The sequence below is a fragment of the Balaenoptera musculus genome, chromosome 1 (assembly GCF_009873245.2).
Source record: "Balaenoptera musculus isolate JJ_BM4_2016_0621 chromosome 1, mBalMus1.pri.v3, whole genome shotgun sequence".
In the NCBI taxonomy this organism is placed as follows: Eukaryota; Metazoa; Chordata; class Mammalia; order Artiodactyla; family Balaenopteridae; genus Balaenoptera; species Balaenoptera musculus.
The window spans coordinates 34,732,082-34,756,009 of NC_045785.1; the positions used below are offsets into that span (position 1 = coordinate 34,732,082).

At 38.6% G+C, this 23,928-nt stretch overlaps 1 protein-coding gene across 3 annotated transcripts in view; it reads left to right on the plus strand.

Moving 5' to 3' along the window:
• CCDC30 (coiled-coil domain containing 30) overlaps nt 1–23,928 on the plus strand; it is a 159,687-nt gene that overhangs the window by 70,687 nt on the left and 65,072 nt on the right. Inside the window, exons 3-4 of one of the 3 annotated variants that reach the window (XM_036832547.1) lie at nt 2,535–2,704; nt 23,423–23,666. The exons of 1 other annotated variant lie outside the window; for it this stretch is intronic. In XM_036832547.1, the coding sequence (XP_036688442.1) occupies nt 2,535–2,704; nt 23,423–23,666 (414 nt within the window). Of the gene's footprint in view, nt 1–2,534; nt 2,705–8,590; nt 8,596–13,777; nt 13,780–23,422; nt 23,667–23,928 lie in introns of those variants that run through there. One more of the 3 variants, XM_036832556.1, reaches the window with a different exon arrangement.

Below are 23,928 nucleotides of genomic sequence, written 5' to 3' on the forward strand. Positions count from 1 at the left end.
TGTACATTGCATTTCATTGTCACATCTCGAAAGCTCCTTGAATCTGCAACAGTTCCTCATTCTTTGTTGTTCGTGACTTTGCTATTTTTGAAGAGTACAAATCATTTGTTTTGAAGAATGTCCCTCAATTTGGATTTTTCTCATGTTTCCTCACAATATAATTTAGGTTACATAATTTTGGCAGGAATACTACAGAAGTGATGTTATATCCTTCTCAGTGCATTGTATCAGAAGACAAAAGGATATCCTTTTGTTCTGTTTACTTTCGGTATGGTGCTCACTGCCAGATTTCGCCACTGTAAAGTTATTCCTGTTCCCTTTGCAATTAATAAATATTTTGTGGGGAGGTACTTTGAGACTATATGTATTCTGTTTCCATCAAAATTTTACTCATTAAAAGTTTCAATTTTGAAGCTTTGATTCTTTAGTTGTATTCCAGTTTCTCTTTAGAACATACAGTGCTTTAGACTTAAAGGTAGTCTTGCTAAGAGTGGCTTTAAAAAATTGTATTTTATGTATTTACTAAAGCCCCTGTTTTATAGGCTGTGGTTTTATTTGGGCTGGAAAGGGGTGTGTTCATGTAGGCCAGCTTCCTCAGTTTACAGATATGAACACCAGACTTGGGATATTAAACAACTACCAAGTTGCCTGGTGATTCTCAGCCTAAGCTCTGTCCTGCCTACTCTAGGGCCTCAAGCATAAAGTGGAACAGTCAACTGAATACTTTATGGTACTTGAATATGGCTGATGATGAGACTGAGCTATGTAACCAGGATAAAATTTTGGTAGGGAGGAGCCTGTGGAACAGAGTTGGTCCTGTTGCACAGCATCTGTGCCATGAAAGGTCCTATGGATTTACCTTTCTTCATGATAAAGAGCAAAGCTGCCCACCTGCGATATCCACCAACTTTGTCCTGTGAAAATCCAATATACCTAGAAAGCACTTAGTGTCAAAGTCACCTTCCTCTTCGGAAACCTTCAGCAAGTCTCAGTTTGCTGGAACATCAAGTCTAAATTCTGTTTGGCTTTCTTTACTTCTTAAGAAACTAACATTTACTATTTTTAATGTTTAAATTTTTACAGTGACTATAAAAATCAGTGACTAAGTAGCATTTTGGAATCTGTTATCCTGCTTACAAAAATAATGCAAGCTCATTAAGGAAATTCTTGTCTTTCAGGTCCCTTCATAATCTGATCCCTCCCCCTCAATCTTATTTCCTCGGCTCCTCATCTTGTAGCCTCTACTCCAGTAAGACCATCCTCCTCACTTCTGCACAAATACTCCATACTCAGTTCCACACTATACCTTTGACCATACTGATCATGCTTAAAATATGCTATAGTCTCTTCTTCACCTGTCCGTATCTTCCCACTACCTAAGGTCCAGTGTAAAACCAGCTTTCTCCCTGGAGAGGTTACAGTCCGTATAAGATTATATGGAGTTATGAGATTATAACCCGTATCACACACTGTAATTTTTCTTCAGAAAATTGAAAAGGCCTAGGAGACCAAAAGGATTCCTATAAGGAACCTAAATTGATCTTTAGAATTAAATCCATTGTGTTCTTAGAATCAAACATAGTAACTATTAAAAACTTTGCATTTTCAGAGAGGCTCAGAATGGGAGTCAGGCAGGTTTTTGTCTATCTTCGTGCAATACTTGGAGAGGGATTCATCTTCCACTCTTGGAACTGTCCCCCATCCACCCTTTCTACTGCCTTCTGGAGGCATTCTTTCATTTTATATGAAGATATAAAGAGCAGTCTTTGAGGAAAGGAATCTGTTTGTCAAAGAACAAAACAAAACAAAAACCTGAACAAATGTTTTGCCGAACCACACAGCAGACCAGTGATTCTCAAAGCATCCACTTGCATCAGAATTACCTGGGAGACTTATTTGAAATACAAATTCCCATTTCCCAGCCCAGACCACTGATCTGAATCTCAGGAGTGGGGTGGCGATGTGAGACTGCATTCTTTTAACTCCTCAGGTGATGCTCTTATTCACTAAAGTTTGAGAATCACTACGACAGTCTGGGAGCCCTTATATGTTCAAGTATTTCCAAACAAATAGGAGCAGACTGGAAGAAATATGTTCTCTGTAATGCATAACTAGTATTCTTTCTAATGTTTTCTTGCAATAGTATATTATTGCTTTTATGAATCAATGAAGTACACTCAAAACTTGAGAACAAAAATATGTGATAATAATGTAAAAGCTCTAATAGAGTATTACATCTTTTTGCTTGTTAAAAGATAGAACAAAACCCTAAACAGCACTCTGGGAAGCCAATCCCAAAGACCAAAAATACCCCCTTTATTTAAAACCATGGACTTACGCACTCTTGTGCCTATGGTAAAAATGGATTAGATTATGTAACAACTGCAAATTGTTAAATTAGAATAAGACTTCAATTTGGATGCCAATTTATATTATTTAAGCCAATAATTATTTAAGCATTTAAGGGAATCAATACACAGGCATGCATAAGAGTATGCAAAATAGAATATTTGTCTTTTCACTTAACTTTACAGGTCTTGAAGCTTTCACAAGAATTTGAGCAATTAAATCATTTTACTGTAGGGAGAAAAACTGCAGCTGCTAATTTAATTACAACTGAAAATATCTGTAAAGATCTTGTGTCTAAAGTAGCAATTTTGGAAGTAGAGACTCAAAGCCCAAAGGAAGAGAGAGAGGAGCTCTGGTAAACTGAGAAAATCCCATATCACTTTAATTATTTGGGGGGTACATTTTATTTGGCTTGATTATTATAAAAATTTGACATTCATTTCCAAATGATGTGCATGGAAAAATTAGTTCTAAGAATTCCCCAGAAAGTTTGTTTTTTGGTATGTTATTACATTTTTAAACGTTTTTTCCTGCTTTTAAAAATAAATACATGCTTTTTTAGAAAATCTGGAAAGCATGGAAAAGTATAAGGAGATTATAATAACCCATAATTCCCCCCAGGGAGAGATGTTAATGTCCTAATTTTTCTTTCTTGTCTTTTTTCTGTATACATACATATACATGTATTTTTTAAATAATTAAGACTATACTTTGCAGAGAGGTTTGTTTTTTGCTATTTTTATTTAACATTATGTCTGATAATTGTTTTGAGAATTTTCCTTCCTTCCTTCCTTTCTTTTTCTTTCTTTCTTCCTTTTTTGCTGCTGTTGTTGTTAATCTTGCCCTCTAACTCTTGTATTTCTACTTTTCCACCAAAAGTATCTTACACAGAAACTTTTGAGACTTAGACAAATGCATTACTGTGTTTTGGCACAAATACTAATAGATGCAATTAAATTTTGTCTGGGCAAAAACCTAGAAATAGATCATCCAATGGAAACAATAGATGTCAGTTTTTACTTATATACCATATTAAAGGATACCTTCTCAGTGAAATGAGAAAATATTGCCTAGGTGTAGCCAAATTTTTATCTTTGTAAATGTTCTAAAATAGAAGAGATTGTTTTGCCAGTTTTGGGCCCCTGAATTTTATGCCCTCTTAAAAACTGGTTTTAAGTTTAGAGTGAGCTCTAAGTCCAAGATTCGCAGTCATGAAACCTAGTTGCAGAAGTGGGAAGAGATACTGGAGAGATGGTGGAGAACAGGTGTAATAGTGGTCACAGGAGCAAAGAGCCAAGAAGCCAGGTCACAACATATAGGTTTGTTGTATGGGGGAAAATGTCTAGTTTTGAGCACAAGAATAGTGTTATAGGGCTTTTGAGGGAGATAGTCCTAGTAACTCTGCATGAGATGAATCAGAGAGGAAAGACAGACCAGTTAATCTGGATATTCACCACAGATGAAAAGATAGTAGTCTAGATTAAGTAAGTGGCACTGGAGATGAAATGGCCAATCTGAACGCTTTTCAGAGAAAAATTTGACATTAATAATCAAAGCTGACAAAAATCCACTCAGCTGATTTGGGATAATTGGCAGAGATACTTGCCCCAGGGAGCAAGGCTGTGGCCTTAATTCATTTGGAGGTGGAGAACCTTGCCATGAAAAAGGTACTGGACTTCAAGTAAAGAAGTCCTTGCTGCCACCTGTTTCCATGACTTGGTCCAAACTGCTTCCCATCACTGGGACTGTGAGAAGTGAAGTCTACATATCTGCCATATGTTTTCCTCTCTCCTCTTCTCATTATGTTTCCCTGCTTGCTTATCTTCTGTGCCCTACTTCCCAGCCCCCCTTATCACAGATCCATTACACAATCACATTCAGCAATAAACTGCATATCTACCATGTGCCACGTACTGTAGGTAGATACTGAAGCTACAAAATAAGACACAGGTCCTATCCTTAGGGTCCATATTGCCTGATGGGGGAAGATAAACAGTTAAACAAGGGAGTATTGGATACTATGGGAGCACAAAGGAGGGGTTCTGGTCTAGGCTAATGAACTAAAAAATATTCTTAAAGGAAGTGACAAATTGAGTCCTAAAGTATGAGAATTTAAGGGCCAAGGAAAAAGATGGGAGAATAGTTTTCAGGGGAGATAGACATGTGCAAGAAAAAGCTGATTTGTTTGAGGAACTAAAAATGACCTCAATGCTGCTATAGCCTAGAGTGTGAAGAGAGGGAATGAGGAAGGAGATGATGAGAATGAGGAGGTAGTCAGGGACCTGACCATGAAGGAACACGTATGTCTGCACTAGGGAGTTTGGACAATAGGAAACTCCTGCAGGGTTTAGTAACATGGGAGAGACACAGATTTGTGCTTTAGGAAAATCACTCTGCCTGCTGTGTGGAAAGTAGATGGTTGGTACCAGAATGAAGGTAGCAGGACCAGTTAGGAGGCCGTTATTGTAATGATGTTTGTGAGGATGGTGACAAGTGGATGGAATTGAGAGGAGACAGAGTCAACAGGACTCAGGGATTAATGAGTGTAGGAAGTGAGGAAGAAGATACTATAGGCAGAGATTTGAGTATGAGAACAGGTTAAGGAAGACTTAATTTTCTGTTTTGATGGTGTCAAACCAGAGAGAGGAGTTCAGCTTTTGAGACAGTGACTTCGGAGTGTGTTTGGAACAGCCATGTGTGGATGTTCAACAAACAGTTGGATTTATGGGTTTGGAGGCCTGGGCTGGAGATAAATTGGAGAATCATCAATAAGTAGATGGTCAGATGGATAAGATGTTCCCATATGTTGGTTGATAAAAACACTCAAAGGTAGAAACCTAAGGTAAACCTCTCTATGTGGACAAAAGGAGTGCTCCCAACAGGAAAATGGGACAAAACAGCCAGAGAAGTAGGAGAAAAGTCAGGAGAGTGTGTGTTACAGAAGCCAGGCTAAAGAGTATTTCAAGAAGAAAGGAGTAGTCAAGAGTGTCAGGTACTGCCAATGAGTCAAACAAAATAATGGATAAAAAGTGACTGCTGAATTTAGCAACAAGAAGGTGGTTGGAGACTTTAATAAGAGTACTTCCAATGAAGGGCAGAAAACAGATCGCTTCCTAGATCCCATCCCATGGGATGGTGAATGGGAGTGAATTGAGGAGGGCGTGAGAGATGAGTACGTGAAAATGGTGAGTGTAGATAACGCTTTCCAAAAAGTTTGATTGTGAAGAGGAGAAGAGATTATGGAGCCAAGCTAAGAGGAAATTTGTGTATGTTTAATTACTCGTGGGAAAGAGTCCCCAAATGGGCAGGTTTATGACTCAGAAAATCAGAAAACAGCTAGCCTTAGTCAGGAGGTAGGCCACTTTGTCCATCGTATCGGGAGGAAGAAAGGGAGGATGGACAGAGATCCAAATGGGTTTTTAACTTAAGAGGAAACCAAAGGACTTGTTCAATGGTTTTTGTGTCCTCTGTGAAGCAGGAAGCAAAGTCATCTGCTGAAAGTCGGAGAGGAATAGAAATATCAGAGTTTGCAAGAGAGTGAAAAAGTTTGAAATAATCACTGTGGAGAAGGGAAAAGAAAGCTGACTGGGAAGAGCAGGGATGGAAAGGAAAGCTGACTGTGGAGGGTCCAGTCAAGGCCAGAGACCCTGAATTTATGTTTAACAACATTTAGTATAGACATGAGAAGACAGTTGAATTTATACAGGGTTGAGGTTCTGCCACATAAATGGAGTGGAAGGACAATAGGGCAAGAGAATTGAATATTTTATTTGGACAGTGAGTAAAATAATGAACTCTATAGACTCTGCATTGGATAAAGAAGCAAGTAAAGGGAGCTGGACAAGGAATTTAAGGTACTTATGATTGCTCTGAGAGCAAATTATGTAAAAAGGAAAAGCTGGAATCCAGATGTCTAATTTTAGTATTTCAGAAGTGAAGCAGTTATTGATGATACAACCCTTAGTGTGGTTATGCAAGTAGTTGGCAAAGTGGGAGAGATGACAAGGTAATTGGAGATAAGGAGACTGAGGAAGTGAGATGTCAAGGCATTGGTGGGTGATCTATATGGACCTTGGAATCTTCCAGGATAATGGCAGGACTTGGGGTGAAGAAGATGCCAGAATGCCATGAGCCAGAATCTTCAACTGAAGAGAAGTAGGAAGTGTCACAGCACACCTAGCATGGTCCTGTGCACATAGAAGCTGCTCAATAAGCCAAATTGCTTGATTCTTGTAATACATCTCCTCTACTAGATTTTAAGCTCCTTAAGGTAATGGACTGTGTCTTGTTTTTCTGCTGTTTATAGTGCTTTTGTTATAGAGAAATGGAATCTTAGAACAGGAGGGACCTGCAGGAGATCGTCTGAACTAGTGGTTTTCAAACTTCTACCTTCTAAGCTTTGAGCTGTCTGGGGAGGGGGGCTCAGAAACTACCTTGGGAGATGAGGAGAGCCTGATGAGTGGGACTGTGAGCCTTCAGTGCACATTTCAAGCCGAAGATCCACTCTTAGCTGTTTCATATGTGGAGCTCTATGTAAGATTTTACTTCGAGAAAGGGTCCACAGCTGAGATAAGTTTGAGAACCACTTTATTTAGCTAAGTCTTCTCTTTCCACAGCAGAGGTCTCAGACCAAGAGAACAAAAATGACTCTTTCACTCACAGTCATGCACTTAGCAAGTTATTGGCAGGACTGGGTGAGGTCCCAAGTCTCCTGAGTCAGGAGAAGTTACTGCTTTATCTGCTTTGGAAAGGGTATAGTCACAAATATCCCAACGGCCAGAAGGTGCTGGAACACTTGGTTTCTAAGTCAGTTGTTGTGAAAAAGAGCTTTATGCAGTTAAAAACTTGCTCGGGACTTTAGTCTCAGTATATGCATAACATGGGGGTGGGATGGGAGGGAGAATGAAGCCCCAGTCTGTCTTGTTCTGGACTGTCTCCAGTGTATAGAATAATACCTGACACATAGTAGATACTCAAAAATTTTTGAATGAATGGAATTCCCACTATTCCTACTATGTACTTGAGGCTGAAGCCAGAGTTGGACTTCCAGTGGCAACCCCAAACTTACAGAGCATAGCTGAACTCAGCCTGGGTTTGCTGTATTAGGAAGCTTGGGCCAGAACAGCTAGCAGCTTCCCCTTGACGTTAATGCCTTAATGAGTTTTATTTTTTCTAATATGCTCTCATTTACCATCTCACTGCATCCTTACTATCTTTATCAAGAATTGTTTGATAAATGTTCAAGTTGATTTCCATTTCCAGTTCAATTTGACAGTGAGTTTATATCCATTTCACAAACGTATTTTTCCTCTTCCTCTAAACTATTCCTTCCCCAGCCCAATCCATTTAGTGAATAGCCCCTCCATTCACACAGTTGATTAAGCCAAAACTAGGAGTCATCATTGGTTCCTCCCCACTTCTAACCCATCAACAACTCCTGTCAGTTCTACCATGAAAATATAAAATATTTAATCTGTCTATTTCTATCTGTATCTCCACTGCCACTACCCTACTCCATGACACTGGTATCACTCACTGGGACTATCACAATATCTTCCTAACTGGCTTCCCTGCTTCTATACCTCTTTCTCAGTCCATTCTCTATGGAACAGCCAAAGTGGTCTTTGAAGAATGCAAATTGAATAATATTACTCCCCCTCTTAAAAACCTCTCAATGGGAGACCTTCAAGATGGCAGAAGAGTAAGACGTGGAGATCACCTTCCTCCCCACAAATATATCAGAAATACATCTACATGTGGAACAACTCCTACAGAACACCTACTGAATGCTGGCAGAAGACCTCAGACTTCCCAAAAGGCAAGAAACTCCCCACGTACCTGGGTAGGGCAAAAGAAAAAAGAAAAAACAGAGACAAAAGAATAGGGACAGGACCTGCACCAGTGGGAGGGAGCTGTGAAGGAGGAAAAGTTTCCACACACTAGGAAACCCCTTCACTGGCGGAGACGGGGGGTTGGCAGGGGGGAAGCTTCAGAGCCACGGAGGAGAGCACAGCAACAGGGGTGCAGAGGGCAAAGCGGAGAGATTCCCGCACAGAGGATCAGTGCCAACCAGCACTCACCAGCCCGAGAAGCTTGTCTGCTCACCCGCCGGGGCGGGCGGGGGCTGGGAGCTGAGGCTCAGGCTTCGGAGGTCAGACCCCAGGGAGAGGACTGGGGTTGGCTGTGTAGACACAGCCTAAAGGGGGCTAGTGCACCACAGCTAGCCGGGAGGGAGTCCGGGAAAAAGTCTGGACCTGCCCAAGAGGCAAGAGACCATTGTTTCAGGGTGCGCGAGGAGAGGGGATTCAGAACACCACCTAAACGAGTTCCAGAGACGGACAGGAGCCGCAGCTATCAGCGCCGACAACAGAGATAGGCATGAAACGCTAAGGCTGCTATTGCATTCACCAAGAAGCCTGTGTGCAAGCACAGGTCACTATCCACACCGCCCCTCCCGGGAGCCTGTGCAGCCCGCCACTGCCAGGTTCCCGTGATCCAGGGACAACTTCCCTGGGAGAACACACGGCGCGCCTCAGGCTGGTGCAACGTCACGCCGGCCTCTGCCGCCACAGGCTCGCCCCGCATCCATACCCTCCCTCCCCACAGGCTGAGTGAGCCAGAGCCCACAAATCAGCTGCTCCTTTAACCCCGTCCTGTCTGAGTGAAGAACAGACGCCCTCAGGCGACCTACACACAGAGGCGGGGCCAAATCCAAAGCTGAACCCCCGGAGCTGTGCGAACAAAGAATAGAAAGGGAAATCTCTCCTAGCAGCCTCAGGAGCAGTGGATTAAATCTCCAGTCAACTTGATGTACCCTGCATCTGTGGAATACCTGAATAGACAATGAATCATCCCAAAATTGAGGTGGTGGACTTCGGCAGCAACGATATATATATACTTTTCCTTTTTCTCTTTTTGTGAGTGTGTATGTGTACGCTTCTTTGTGTGATTTTGTCTATACAGCTTTGCTTTTACCATTTGTCCTAGGGTTCTGTCTGTCTGGTTTTCCTTTTTTTTAATTTTTTTTAGTACTTAGCGCTTGATATCATGGTGGATTTGTTTTTTAGTTTGGGTGCTCTCTTCTCTCTTTCTTTCTTTTTTTTTCTTTTTTGTGTCACTTTAATTTTTAATAATTATTTTTTATTTTTTATTTTATTTTCTTTTTTCTTTCTTTCTTTCTTTCTTTTTCCCTTTTCTTCTGAGCTGTGTGGCTGACAGGGTCCTTGGGCTCCAACCGAGTGTCAGGCCTCTGCCTCTGAGGTGGGAGAGCCGAGTACAGGACATTTGTCCTCCAGAGACCTCCCAGCTCCGTGTAATACCAAACAGTGAAAGCTCTCCCAGAGATCTCCATGTCAACGCTAACACCCACCTCCACTCAACCACCAGCAAGCTACAGTGCTGGACACCCTATGCCAAACAACTAGCAAGACAGGAACACAATCCCATCCATTAGCAGAGAGGCTGCCTAAAATCATAATAAGGTCACAGACACCCCAAAACACACCACCAGATGGGGACCTGCCCACCAGAAACACAAGATCCAGCCTCATCCACCAGAACATAGGCACTAGTCCCCTCCACCAGGAAGCCTACACAACACACTGAACCAACCATAGCCACTGGGGGCAGACACCAAAAACAACAGGAACTACAAACCTGCAGCCTGCAAAAAGGAGACCCCAAACACAGTAAGCTAAGCAAAATGAGGAGACAGAGAAACACACAGCAGATGAAGGAGCAAGGTAAAAACCCACCAGACTAAACAAATGAAGAGGAAATAGGCATTCTACCTGAAAAAGAATTCAGAGTAATGATAGTAAAGATGATCCAAAATCTTGTAAATAGAATGGAGAAAATACAAGAAATATTTAACAAGGACCTAGAAGAACTAAAGAGCAAACAAACAATGATGAACAACACAATAAATGGAATTAAAAATTCTCTAGAAGGAATCAATAGCAGAATAACTGACGTGAAGAACGGATAAGTGACCTGGAAGATAAAATAGTGGAAATAACTACTGCAGAGCAGAATAAAGAAAAAAGAATGAAAAGAATTGAGGACAGTCTCAGAGACCTCTTGGACAGCATTAAATGCACCAACATTCGAATTATAGGGGTCCCAGAAGAGGAAGAGAAAAAGAAAGGGACTGAGAAAATATTTGAAGAGATTATAGTTGAAAACTTCCCTAATATGGGAAAGGAAATAGTTAATCGAGTCCAGGAAGCACAGAGAGTCCCATACAGGATAAATCCAAGGAGAAACATGCCACGACACATTAATCAAACTACCAAAAATTAAATACGAAGAAAAAATTTTAAAAGCAGCAAGGGAAAAGCAACGTATAGCATACAAGGGAATCCCCATAAGGTTAACAGCTGATCTTTCAACAGAAACTCTGCAAGCCAGCAGGGAGTGGCAGGACATATTTAAACTGATGAAAGGGAAAAACCTACAACCAAGATTATTCTACCCAGCAAGGATCTCATTCAGATTTGATGGAGAAATTAAAATCTTTACAGACAAGCAAAAGCTAAGAGAATTAAGCACTACCAAACCAGCTCTACAACAAATGCTAAAGGAACTTCTCAAGGCAGGAAAAACAAGAGAAGGAAAAGACCTACAATAAGAAACCCAAAACAATTAAGAAAATGGTAAAAGGAACATACATATCGATAATTACCTTAAATGTAAATGGATTAAATGCTCCAACCAAAAGACATAGACTGGCTGAATGGATACCAAAAAAGACCCATATATATGCTGTCTACAAGAGACCCACTTCAGACCTAGGGACACATACAGACTGAAAGTGAGGGGTTGGAAAAAGATATTCCATGCAAATGGAAATCAAGAGAAAGCTGGAGTAGCAATTTTCATATCAGACAAAATAGACTTTAAAATAAAGACTATTACAAGAGACAAAGAAGGACACTACATAATGATCAAGGGCTCAATCCAAGAAGAAGATATAACAATTGTAAATATTTATGCACCCAACATAGGAGCACCTCATTACATAAGGCAAATGCTAACAGCCATAAAAGGGGAAATCAACAGTAACACAATCATAGTAGGGGACTTTAACACCTCACTTTCACCAGTGGACAGATCATCCAAAATGAAAATAAATAAGGAAACACAAGCTTTAAATGACACATTAAACAAGATGTACTTAATTGATATTTATAGGACATTCCATCCAAAAACAACAGAATACACTTTCTTCTCAAGTTCTCATAGAACATTCTCCAGGATAGGTCATACCTTGGGTCACAAATCAAGCCTTGGTAAATTTAAGAGAATTAAAATCATATCAAGTATCTTTTCCGACCACAAGGCTATGAGACTAGGTGTCAATTACAGGAAAAAAAATCTGTAAAAAATACAAACACATGGAGGCTAAACAATACACTACTTAATAACCAAGAGATCGCTGAAGAAGTCAAAGAGGAAATCAAGAAATACCTAGAAACAAATGACAATGAAAACACGACGACCCAAAACCTATGGGATGCAGCAAAAGCAGTTCTAAGAGGGAAGTTTATAGCAATACAGTCCTACCTGAAGAAACAAGAAACATCTCAAATAAACAACCTAACCTTACACCTAAAGCAATTAGAGAAAGAAGAACAAAAATCCCCAAAGTTAGCAGAAGGAAAGAAATCATAAAGATAGAGCAGAAACAACTGAAAAAGTAATGAAGCAAACGATAGCAAACATCAATAAAAGTAAAAGCTGGTTCTTTGAGAAGATAAACAAAATTGATAAACCATTAGCCAGACTCACCAAGAATAAAAGGGAGAAGACTCAAATCAATAGAATTAGAAATGAAAAAGGAGAGTAACAACTAACACTGCAGAAATACAAAGGATCATGAGAGATTACTACAAGCAACCATATGCCAATAAAATGGACAACCTAGAAGAAATGGACAAATTCTTAGAGAAGCGCAACCTTCCAAGACTGAACCAGGAAGAAATAGAAAATATAAACAGACCAATCACAAGCACTGAAATTCAGACTGTGATTAAAATCTTCCAACAAACAAAAGCCCAGGATCAGATGGCTTCACAGGTGAATTCTATCAAACAGTTATAGTAGAGCTAACACCTATCCTTCTCAAACACTTCCAAAATATAGCAGAGGAACACTCCCAAACTCATTCTACGAGGCCACCATTACCCTGATACCAAAACCAGATAAAGATTTCACAAAGAAAGAAAACTACAGGCCAATATCACTGATCAACATAGATGCAAAAATCCTCAACAAAATACTAGCAAGCAGAATCCAACAGCACATTAAATCATACACCACGATCAAGTGGGGTTTATCCCAGGAATGCAAGGATTCTTCAATATACACAAATCAATCAATGTGATACACCATATTAACAAATTGAAGCATAAAAACCATATGATCATCTCAATAGATGCAGAAAAAGCTTTCAACAAAATTCAACAGCCATTTACCATAAAACCCCTCCAGAAAGTAGGCATAGAAGGAACTTTCCTTAACATAATAAAGGCCATGTATGACAAACCCACAGCAAACATCATTCTCAATGGTGAAAAACTGAAACCATTTCCACTAAGATCAGGAACAAGACAAGTTTGCCCACTCTCACCACTATTATTCAGTAGGTTTGGAAGTTTTAGCCACAGCAATTAAAGAAGAAAAAGAAATAAAAGGAATCCAAATTGGAAAAGAAGAAGTAAAGCTGTCACTGTTTGCAGATGACATGATACTATATAGAGAGAATCCTAAAGACGCTACCAGAAAACTACTAGAGCTATTCAATGAATTTGGTAAAGTAGCAGGGTACAAAATTAATGCATAGAAATCTGTTGCATTCCAATACACTAATGATGAAAAATCTGAAAGAGAAATTAAGGAAACACTCCCATTCACCATTGCAACAAAAAGAATAAAATACCTAGGAATAAACCTACCTAAGGAGACAAAAGACCTGTATGCAGAAAACTATAAGACACTGATGAAAGAAATTAAAGATGATACAAACAGATAGAGAGATATACCATGTTCTTGGATTGGAAGAATCAACATTGTGAAAATGACTGTACTACCCAAAGCAATCTACAGATTCAATGCAATCCCTATGAAACTACCAATGGCATTTTTCACAGAACTAGAACAAAAAATTTCACAATTTGTATGGAAACACGAAAGACCCTGAATAGCCAAAGCAATCTTGAGAAAGAAAAACAGAGCTGGAGGAATCAGGCTCCCTGACTTCAGGCTATACTCGAAAGCTACAGTAATCAAGACAGTATGGTACTGGCACAAAAGCAGAAATAAAAACAGAAATATAGATCAATGGAACAGGATATAAACATATGGTTACCTTATTTTTGATAAAGGAGGCAAGAATATACAATGGAGAAAAGGCAGCCTCTTCAATAAGTGGTGCTGGGAAATCTGGACAGCTACATATAAAAGAATGAATTTAGAACACTCCCTAACACCATACACAAAAATAAACTCAAAATGGGTTAAAGACCTAAATGTAAGACCAGACACTATAAAACTCTGAGAGGAAAACATAGGCAGAACACTCTATGACATAAATCACAGCAAGATCCTTTTTGACCCACCTCCTAGAGAAATGGAAATAAAAACAAAAATAAACAAATGGGACCTAGTGAAACTTAAAGCTTTTGCACAGCAAAGGAAACCATAAACAAGACGAAAAGACAACTCTCAGAATGGGAGAAAATAGTTGCAAATGAAGCAACTGACAAAGGATTAATCTCCAAGATTTACAAGCAGCTCATGCAGCTCAATATCAAAAAAACAAACAACCCAATCCAAAAATGGGCAGAAGACCTAAATAGACAATAGATATACAGATTGCCAACAAACACATGAAAGAATGCTCAACATCACTAATCATTAGAGAAGTGCAAATCAAAACTACAATGAGGTATCACCTCACACCAGTCAGAATGGCCATCATCAAAAAATCTACAAACAGTAAATGCTGGAGAGGGTGTCAAGAAAAGGGAACCCTCTTGCACTGTTGGTGGAAATATAAATTGATACAGCCACTATGGAGAACAGTATGGAGGTTCCTTAAGAAACTAAAAATAGAACTACCATACGACCCAGCAATCCCACTACTGGGCATATACCCTGAGAAAACCATAATTCAAAAAAGTCATGTACCCCAATGTTCATTGCAGCTCTATTTACAATAGCCAGGACATGGAAGCAACCTAAGTGTCCATCGACAGATGAATGGATAAAGAAGATGTGGCACATATATCCAATGGAATGTTACTCAGCCATAAAAAGAAATGAAATTGAGTTATTTGTAGTGAGGTGGATGGACCTAGAGTCTGTAATACAGAGTGAAGTAAGTCAGAAAGAGAAAAATAAATACCATATACTAATACATATATATGAAATCTAAAGGAAAAAAATGTTTATGAAGAACCTAGGGGCAGAACAGGAATAAAGACTCAGACATTGAGGCTGGACTTGAGGACACGGGGAGGGGGAAGGGTAAGCTGGGACAAAGTGAGAGAGTGGCATGGACTTATATATACCACCAAATGTAAAATAGATAACTAGTAAGAAGCAGCTGCATAACGCAGGGAGATCAGCTCAGTACTTTGTGACCACCTAGAGGGGTGGGTTAGGGAGGGTGGGGAGGGAGACGCAAGAGGGAGGAGATATGGGGATATATGTACATGTATAGCTGATTCACTTTTTTATAAAGCAGAAACTAACACACCATTGTAAAGCAATTATACTCCAATAACGATGTTAAAAAACAAAAAACAAAAAAACCTCTGAATGGCTTCTTATTGCACTTAAAATCCAAATTTTACCATGACTTCTAATGCCCTCTGCAACTTGGCCTCTGCCTGCCTCTCCAATTTCATCATTGTACCATTGATGTACAATGTCTTGTTTATCATACAGTCTTTCAGATCCTCTAACCCTTCAAGCACTTTCCCTCTTTAGGAACTTTGTACTGAAAAGTTCCCCGTGTCCAGAATGCTCCTCCACCGGCTTTCCATGTGGCTAACTCCTTCCTACCTTTTCAGGGAGACAATCAGTAACTGCCACGTTAGGGAAAATCCTACATCCTGCTCTAGCATGTCACCTTGTTTAGAGGTGACTTATCATGATCTGTAATTACCTTGTTTACTTGTTTATTGTTTGTCCTCATATTCCTCCTCTGTGTGTTCTATGAGAGCATGGACCTGGCTGTCTTGGTCACCACTGAGTCCTTAGTGCATAGAACAGTGCTTGGCATATAAGTGATATTTGATAAATATTTGTTGAATTAATTAACATTTTTTTCCCTTTCCTCTCTGAAAACAGAGTTCTATCACTAGCCACTCTTCTGTTCTACTAGGCTTTAGTTTTAATTGTACCTTGTCCTTGTAGGTTATCAAAATGCCTTCACATTTTACTTCTTAAGATCCCAGAAATCTTATGAGTAGGGCAAGGCCACTTTACAAATGAAGAGACTGAGACTCTGAGAGATTTTGCCTTGTCAAACGTTGCATAAATAATAGGTGGAAGATCCAGGACAAGAACCCATGGCTTCTACTATTATAGTCTCTTTCTTGAATCTCTGTACAGGTTAAGACTGCTATGTATCTGGGTTACTAGAAAAGGAACAGAATAATGATGCTGCCTAGGCACCTCCTACTAGCTGAAGACTGATGACAATTACAAAATTATAGAATGATATAAAAATAACAGAGGGGGTGAGTTTCAGTCAGAACTCGGTAAATAATGATTAAGAGCTACGTTAGAGGGGAGAAGAAATTTGAGAGTCATGGTGGGTTCTCTAGTCCGTAAAGTGTAGGTATACTGACTGCATGGCGTGTTCTCAGCTCCATGGTATTTTTGGCTGGTAGTCTACTTTTGCCCATGCAACTTTTACATTATTATTATTATTATCATCATATAAAATTAATAATAAAGTAATACATAGTCATATGTATTACTTTTAAAAATCTGTTCAGTTTGCCTTTGGTTTCTAAGTCACATTTTCTCTTACACCTTTTGAAAGGATAAAGCCTGTTCTTTTTGGAGAGCATTTATTTTAATGAATCTCATCCTAATATATTAAGATCACTTTAAATTAAATTACTACATTCTAAAGTATTGCTAATTCTCCTTAATTAACTAATTTATGTGAATGCAGTTCATTTATCCAGACCATTAGTAAAGATGTAAAATGGCATTAGCCCAGGATTATCCCCTGGAGAGCCCTGCTCATCATTCCCTCCAAGCCAAAGAAGACTCACTGACTGCCCTGCTCTAAATATGGGTTTACAGGTACATCTCACTTACCCACCTAAGAGGAAGACCATTTAAACTTTAAACTATGGAAACATAATGAAGGCTACTTCTCTTCTCCTATGACTACATGGCCACTATGCAACTATAGGAGGAAATTATATTAGGTCTGGCTAAATTTACTCTTTATAAAGTAATTCAACCCTCTAATTGTGACAAATCAAGCACCTTCATAGATATTAAACTTACATGACCAGTTTATAGATTTTTCATGCTTTAAAGTAAACTTTTTATTTTTGATGTAATTGTAGATTCACATGCAGTTATAAAAAATAACAGAGATCCCATGTATCATTTACTGGTTTTCCCCAATGGTAACCTCTTGTAAAACTGTAGTACAGTATCATAACCTGGATATTGACATGGACACAGTCAAGACACAGAACATTTCCATCACCACAAGGATTCCTCATGTTGCCCTTTTATAGCCACCCTCACTTCCTTCCCACTTCACCCCCTCCTTAATCCCTGGCGCTGTTCTATTCTAACTAGTCTATTCTCCATTTCTAAAAGTTTTTCATTTCAATGATGTTATATAAATGTATCCATACAATAAGTAACATTTTAGGGTTGACTTTTTTCACTTAACATAATTCTCTGGAGATTCATCTAGGTTATTATGAGTATCAGTAGTTGTGCATTTAAGCCCATGATCTATTTTGAGTTAATTTTTGTATGCGGTATGAGACTTAGATAGGATTCTCTTTTTTTGCCTGTAGATATTCAATTGCTTTAGCATCATTTCTTGAAAAGGCTGTCTTTCTTCCATTGAATTGCTTTTGCACCTTTGACAAAAATGAGTTAGGCATTGTGAGTTTCTGCTTCTGGGTTCTCTAATTCTATTCCATTGATCTATGTGTCTATCCACTAATATCATACAATCTTGACTGCTGTAGCTGTATAATATAGTTTTGAAATTGGATAGACTGATTCCACTTTATTCTTTTTCAGAGTTGTTTAGCTATCTAGTTCCTTTGCCTTTTCATATAATGTTAGAATAATCTTGTCTGTAGCTACAAAAAATCTTGCTGGAATTTTGATACGAATTGTTTTAAATCTGTATATAAATTTAGGGAGAATTGACATCTTTTCCTATGTAGAATCCTCCAATCCATGGACACAGTATGTCCTACATTTATTTAGATATTCTTTTATTTCTTTCACCAGCATATTATAGTTTTCAGCAGACAAGACCTATACATGTTTTGTTGATATACACCTAAGTATTTCATTTTTCTGGGCAATTATAAATGGTATTGTATTTTAAATTTCAGTGTCTATGTGTTCATTGCTAATATACAGAAATACAATTATTTATCTTGCATCCTGTGACCTTTCTGAACTTGCTTATTTGTTCTAGGCTTTTTTTTTTTTAAAAAAGGTTTCTTGAGATTTTCTACATAGACAATCATATCATCTGAAAATCATGTGATTTCAGATTCTTTCATCTTTTCCAATCTGTATGCCTTTTACTTCCTTTTTTGTCTAATTGCACTAGCTAGAACTTCCAGCAATGTGTTGAATAAAACTAATGAATGTGAACATCTCTGTCTTGTTTCCAGTCTTATCAGGAAGGCTTTCAGTTTTCACCATTAATACAATGTTAGCTGTTTGGTTTTTGTCAAATTGAAGAAGTTTCTCTTTATTTCTGTTTTTCTAAGGTTTTATCATAAATGAGTGTCACATTTTATCAAACGGTTTTTCAGTATCAACTGATATAGCTGATTTTCTCTCTAGTTGTTCTATTAATTTTTGAGAGGGTTGTTGAAGTCTCCAACTATAATTGTGGATTTGTCTATTTCTCCTTTCAGTTATTCAGTTTTTACTCCAAATACTTCACAGCTCTGTTGTTTGGTGCATACACATTTAGGATTGCTATGTCTTCTTGGTGAATTGACCCTTTTATCATTATATAATGTCCCTCTTTTTCTTTCTTTTAATTTTCTTATTTCTGAAGTCTACTTTATCGGATATTAATATAGATTCTCTTGCTTTCTTTTTATTAATATTTGCATGATATGTCTTTTTCATCCTTTTGCCTTCAACCTGCTTATATTATTATATTTGAAATGAGTTTTTGTAAATGGTATGTAGTTAGGTCTTGTTTTTTAATCCACTCTGCCAATCTCTATCTTTTGATTGGTGTGTTTGGCCAAATTACCATTAATGTAATTATTGGTATATTAGAACTTAAGTTTGCTATTTAAAAAATATTTATTTATTTGGCTTCATTGGGTCTTAGTTGCGGCATGCGGGATCGTTGTTGCAGCATGTGGGATCTTTCGTTGCGGCGTGTGGGCTTCTCTCTACTTGTTGTGTGTGTACTCTAGAGCTTGTGGGCTCAATAGCCCCACAGCATATGGGATCTTAGCTCCCCAGCCAGGGATCGCACCTGCATCCTCTGCATTGGAAAGTGGATTCTTAACCACTGGACCACCAGGGAAGTCCCAGTTTGCTATTTTTTCATTTTTGATTTTCTGTTTTTTCTCTCTGTTATTTGCATCTGTTTTCTGTTTTATGCCTTCCTGTGGGTTATATGAACACTTTCTAATAATTCCATTTTGATTCTTCTATAATATTTTTGAGTGTGCTTCTTTTTATAGCTTTACAGTGGTTGCTCTAGGTATTACTTTTTACACACACACACACATTTTACCAGTTTGAATGAAATGTAGAAAGCTTACCTCCCTTTATGTCCCTCTACCCTCCCCAATTTATAATACAGTTTGTCTTAAAATTTTTCTCTACACACATTTAGAACCACATCAAACAGTACTATATTTTTGCTTCAACCATCATACAGAATTTAGGAAACTCAAAAGGAGAAGAAAAATGTATTTATCCAGATTTTTACTCTTTCTGTCCTTCCTTCCTGATGTTCCAGTATGCCTCCTTTTATCATTTCCTATGTGTATAGAGAATTTCCTTTAGCCATTCTTTTAGAGTAGTTCTGCTAGTGGCAGATTCTCTTGATTTTTCTTCATCTGTGAACATCTTGATTTCCTCTTCATTCCTGAAGAATATTTTCACTGGGTATAGGACTCTGGGTTGACAGTTCTTTTCTTTCAGCATATGAAAAATGTTATGCCACTTCCTTCTGATCTCTGTAGTTTCTGATGAGAAGTCAGCTGTCATTTGAATTGTTTTTCCCTTTCTGTGAGGTAGTGTTTCTCTCTTGTTGCTTTCAAGGTTTTTTTATTTGTCTTTAATTTTCAGAAATTTGACTATGATGTTGTGTGGTATGGTTTTCTTTAGGTTTATCCTGTTTGGAGCTTACTCAGCTTCTTGAATCTGTATGTTTATGTCTTTCAGGAAGATTGTAGCCATTATTTCTTCATGTACTTTTTCTGTCCTGCCTATTCTCCTTTCCTTCCAGGATCCAATAACAAAAGCATTAGATCTTTTATTTTAGCCCCACAGTTCCCAGAGGCACTGTTTTTTTGTTTGGGGTTTTTTTTTTTTTTTCCTTTTTCCCCAGTCTATTTTCTCTCTGTTTTTCAGATTGGGTAATTTCTATTCTTCTGTCTTCAGGCTCACTGATTCTTTTCTCAGTCCCCTCCATTCTGCTGTAGATTCTATCCATTGAGTTTTTAAATTCTGGTTATTGTATTTTTCAATTCTAAAGTTTCCATTTGGTTCTTTCTTATATCTTCTATTTCTTTGCTGAGACTTTCTAGTTCTGAGAATTTCTATTTTTTCATTTGTTTCAAATGTGTTCATAATTGCTCATTGAATTATTTTTATGATGTCTCATTTCAAATATTTGTTAAATAATTCTGTCATCATGGTTTTGTCATCTATTGTTGCCTTTTCTCATTCAAGTTGAGATTCCTGGTTCTTGGTATGATGAGTAATTTTAGATTGAAATCTGAATATTTGGGGTATTATGTTATGAAACTCTAGGTCTTGTTTTAACCTTCTATTTAGCTGGCTTCTTGTGATACCACTCTAGCAGGGTATGTGGAGGGGGGTGCTGTCTACCCCAGATTGGGGTAGAAGTCCAGGTTCCCCACTCAGCATCCATGGACACCCAAGGAAATAGGGGCTCCTCATTACTGCTGGTCATGGTGGGAGTTCCTACTCCCCACTAGGTCTCTGCTTGGACTGCTCTGACTGTGATGGTGAAGGATGCCTTGTTACTGCTCTCTACTTGGCCTCCATGATATCATGAGCAGGGCAGTGGTAAAAGTCCTGACTCTCCACTAGGCCTCCTCTGAAACTACCCCAGTAAAGAGAAGGGTATCTCCTTACTGCCAGGTGGGGGTGGAAGTCCAGACTCCCCATGTCTGGTACTGCCTGGCAGGGATGAAAGTCCCTCCTCCCCCCTGGCCTCTGACACTACCCGCAGCAGGGGAGTTGTGCCTCATTATACCTGGTGAAGGTGGAAGTATGGGCTCCCAGCTTGACCTTTGCTGACATGAGTGGGGTGGAGCCACAGTTTTTTCTATGGCGTTTGGCTGGAATAAAGTGGGTAATGTCTGAAAATTTTCTTTCTTTCTTGGTTGTCCTTTTCTTGGTCCTCTGTATAGAGTAAAAAGCCTTCTGTTTATGCTTCTTGGTGTTGTCTAGGTTGCCAGCTTCTTCAGCTTTAAGTCTAGGATATATGAGGCTACAAGAAAACCTAGGAAACCCACAACCATGTCGTTCTTCAGGTCCTGAGTTACCTAGCTGATCTGACTTCTTTCTACCTTTCAGAGTCTTCTTATGTTTGTTTTATATATAATGTCCAGGGTTTTTAGTTGTACGTGGTAGGAGAAATAGGGAAAACTATGTCTACTTTATCTTCCTGAATGCAGAAGTCAGTTTTCCCATTAAAAAAAAATAATAGGTGTATGTTTGCATTTTCCCAGTCTTCAAGTATATCTAGCTTCCATTGGGAGTAGGAAAAGGAAAAGAGTTTATGGAGGATGGAAAGAATCGTTATTTTATCAGAAATTTATTTTTAAAGCATTTTACTTTTTAATCTCATGTTTTTAATCATTCAAATATATTACCTCTAAAAAACTGCTGAGTTCAAAGTAAAATATTTAATTCTTTTTTATACAGTGTTAAAGGAATTTTTAAAGGGAAAAAACTCCATAGACACAATTTTTCCTGTGTTCCTTTCCAGTTTTTTCTATATTTACATTTCCCATAGTATGTGTTACGTTTATACACATATATATACATATATATTATTTATTGTTCCACCATCTTACTTTAATAAGTATTTAATGTTGATAAATAGTCTTCATACCACTTTCAAGTTGGTTTATCTTTAAACCTCTTAGCCATTTCTGTGTCTCCATTTAATCACTATTTTGAATACCATGGTTCTGAGCATTATTATACAATCAGCTTTTTTCTTCTTGTCAGGTGTTTTATTTCAGTAAATTCATTGGTATGCAATTATTCAGTCAAAAGATCTGAACACTTATATGGCTCTTCATCCGTATTGCCAAACTGCCTTCTTGAAGAATTTGAGCACCAACTATAATTTGTGAAGCGTCCTGGGCTAGGTCCCACAGTACCTGAAACAAATTTAAGATTAAGGGAATAAAAATAAAATAAGCATACTTGTGTTCACTCTACTTTTCATTCATACTCTCTAACCGTGAAAGGTACATTCCCTCCCCTTGGCTTCTATGGCTCACAGCCTTTTAGTTTTCCCCCTCCCTCTCTGGCTTCTGAGCCTCCTCTTCAGGCCTCTTCCCTCTGCTTGTTCCTCACAAGTCTTTAGGCTTCTGTCCAGAATGATCCTCCTCCTCTTACTTTCCCGCTCCTCCCTGGCTCATCTTATCTAATCCCAAGGTTTCTGCTCACATTCCTCTGTATCTGTGTCTTCACCCCAGGCATGTCTCCAGTCTATACCTATATTCCCCCTTCTTGGGCTACCATCCACTTGCCCATTTGCCCCAGTCAGAAATCCAGGTGTCACTAATTATTCCTTTTTCTCCCTCACCTGCCACATCCAGTAAATGACAGATCCTATCAATATTGTCTTCTAAATATCTCTAGAATCCATTCCTCCTTTCCATCCCCACCATCCTATTCTAGTCACCGTTGTTTAGTACGCAGATCACAACAATCTCTCAACTGGATTCCCTGCCACACAGATTACAAATGATGTTTCTAAAGCACACTCTCTCTTTTGCCTCTGGGCTTTTACCTATCTTATTTATTAAGTCATCCAACAACCCACCCTCCAACATATACACACACAAGCAAGTATGCACACATCCCTACCTTTACATTTGCCTAGCTTGTGCGTACTCATCCATCAGGCCTCAGATTACTTACTACTAACTTAATATAATCACTTGTTAACTTATCCTTATTTCTCACTAAATTGTAAGCTCCTTAGGGACAGGGATTATGTCCTATTGTAGCCCTAGTGCCTGCCAAAGTGCCTGGTGCTTGTTGAGTGATTTTTAAAAAAATCTTTATAAGCTGTATCTGCCCAATGCCATACTAAATGTTGAAAAAGTGAAAAACTCACTTAAACTGGTTGTTTGTCTATACCTGTAGACAAAAATCTATGATGGGTCATTTCCCTGAATATGAGTAAAAAAGATAAGACTCATTTGTTTCTAAAGTTTATTTCCAAGAATAAGATAACTGCTCTGCTATAGAATTCAAGTTGAAAATCTTGCTCACAGCACTTTCTTTACTGGTAGATATTTTCCCTCCATATTCTGCTACTATAATGAGCATTTTGATAGTCTTTTGTTATTATATTTGTGCTAAGTCCTGAATTAGGAGAAAGTAAGCAGAAGGAAATTCCAGAGGAGGCAGTGAAGGAGGGCACTTTTCCAAGAGAGGGACAGAAGGAGGAGGACTCACAGCAGAACCAAGATATGAAAGGTGAAGAACAGCAGTTGACCTTGAAGCCTGAGGAAGTCGTGAGGCTCAGAGAAGAGCTGAGCTGTATGAATCAGAGCCTCCTTCAGTCTCAGAGCTCTGGGGATAGCTCAGATGACAGTAGCGTCCAGGTAGGTGTTATAAACACGTGGTCTGACTGGCTCCATTTCCTCGGATCAGCTGTGGCTAGAGGCTTAATTTTTATATCACTATTAACGTATATTTGTTGAGCAATATCATAACCATGGCCCGAATGTTAATAAAGTAGCAACCAAAATCTCAGCTAAGCCCATCAGTTGATATATTTTATTATAAAGTGTTCTTAGGCTTCTTCTAGGCTCAGCAGGAAGGAATGCTGATTGATTGTCAGTGTCTGCCCTGGGCAGGTGGGAT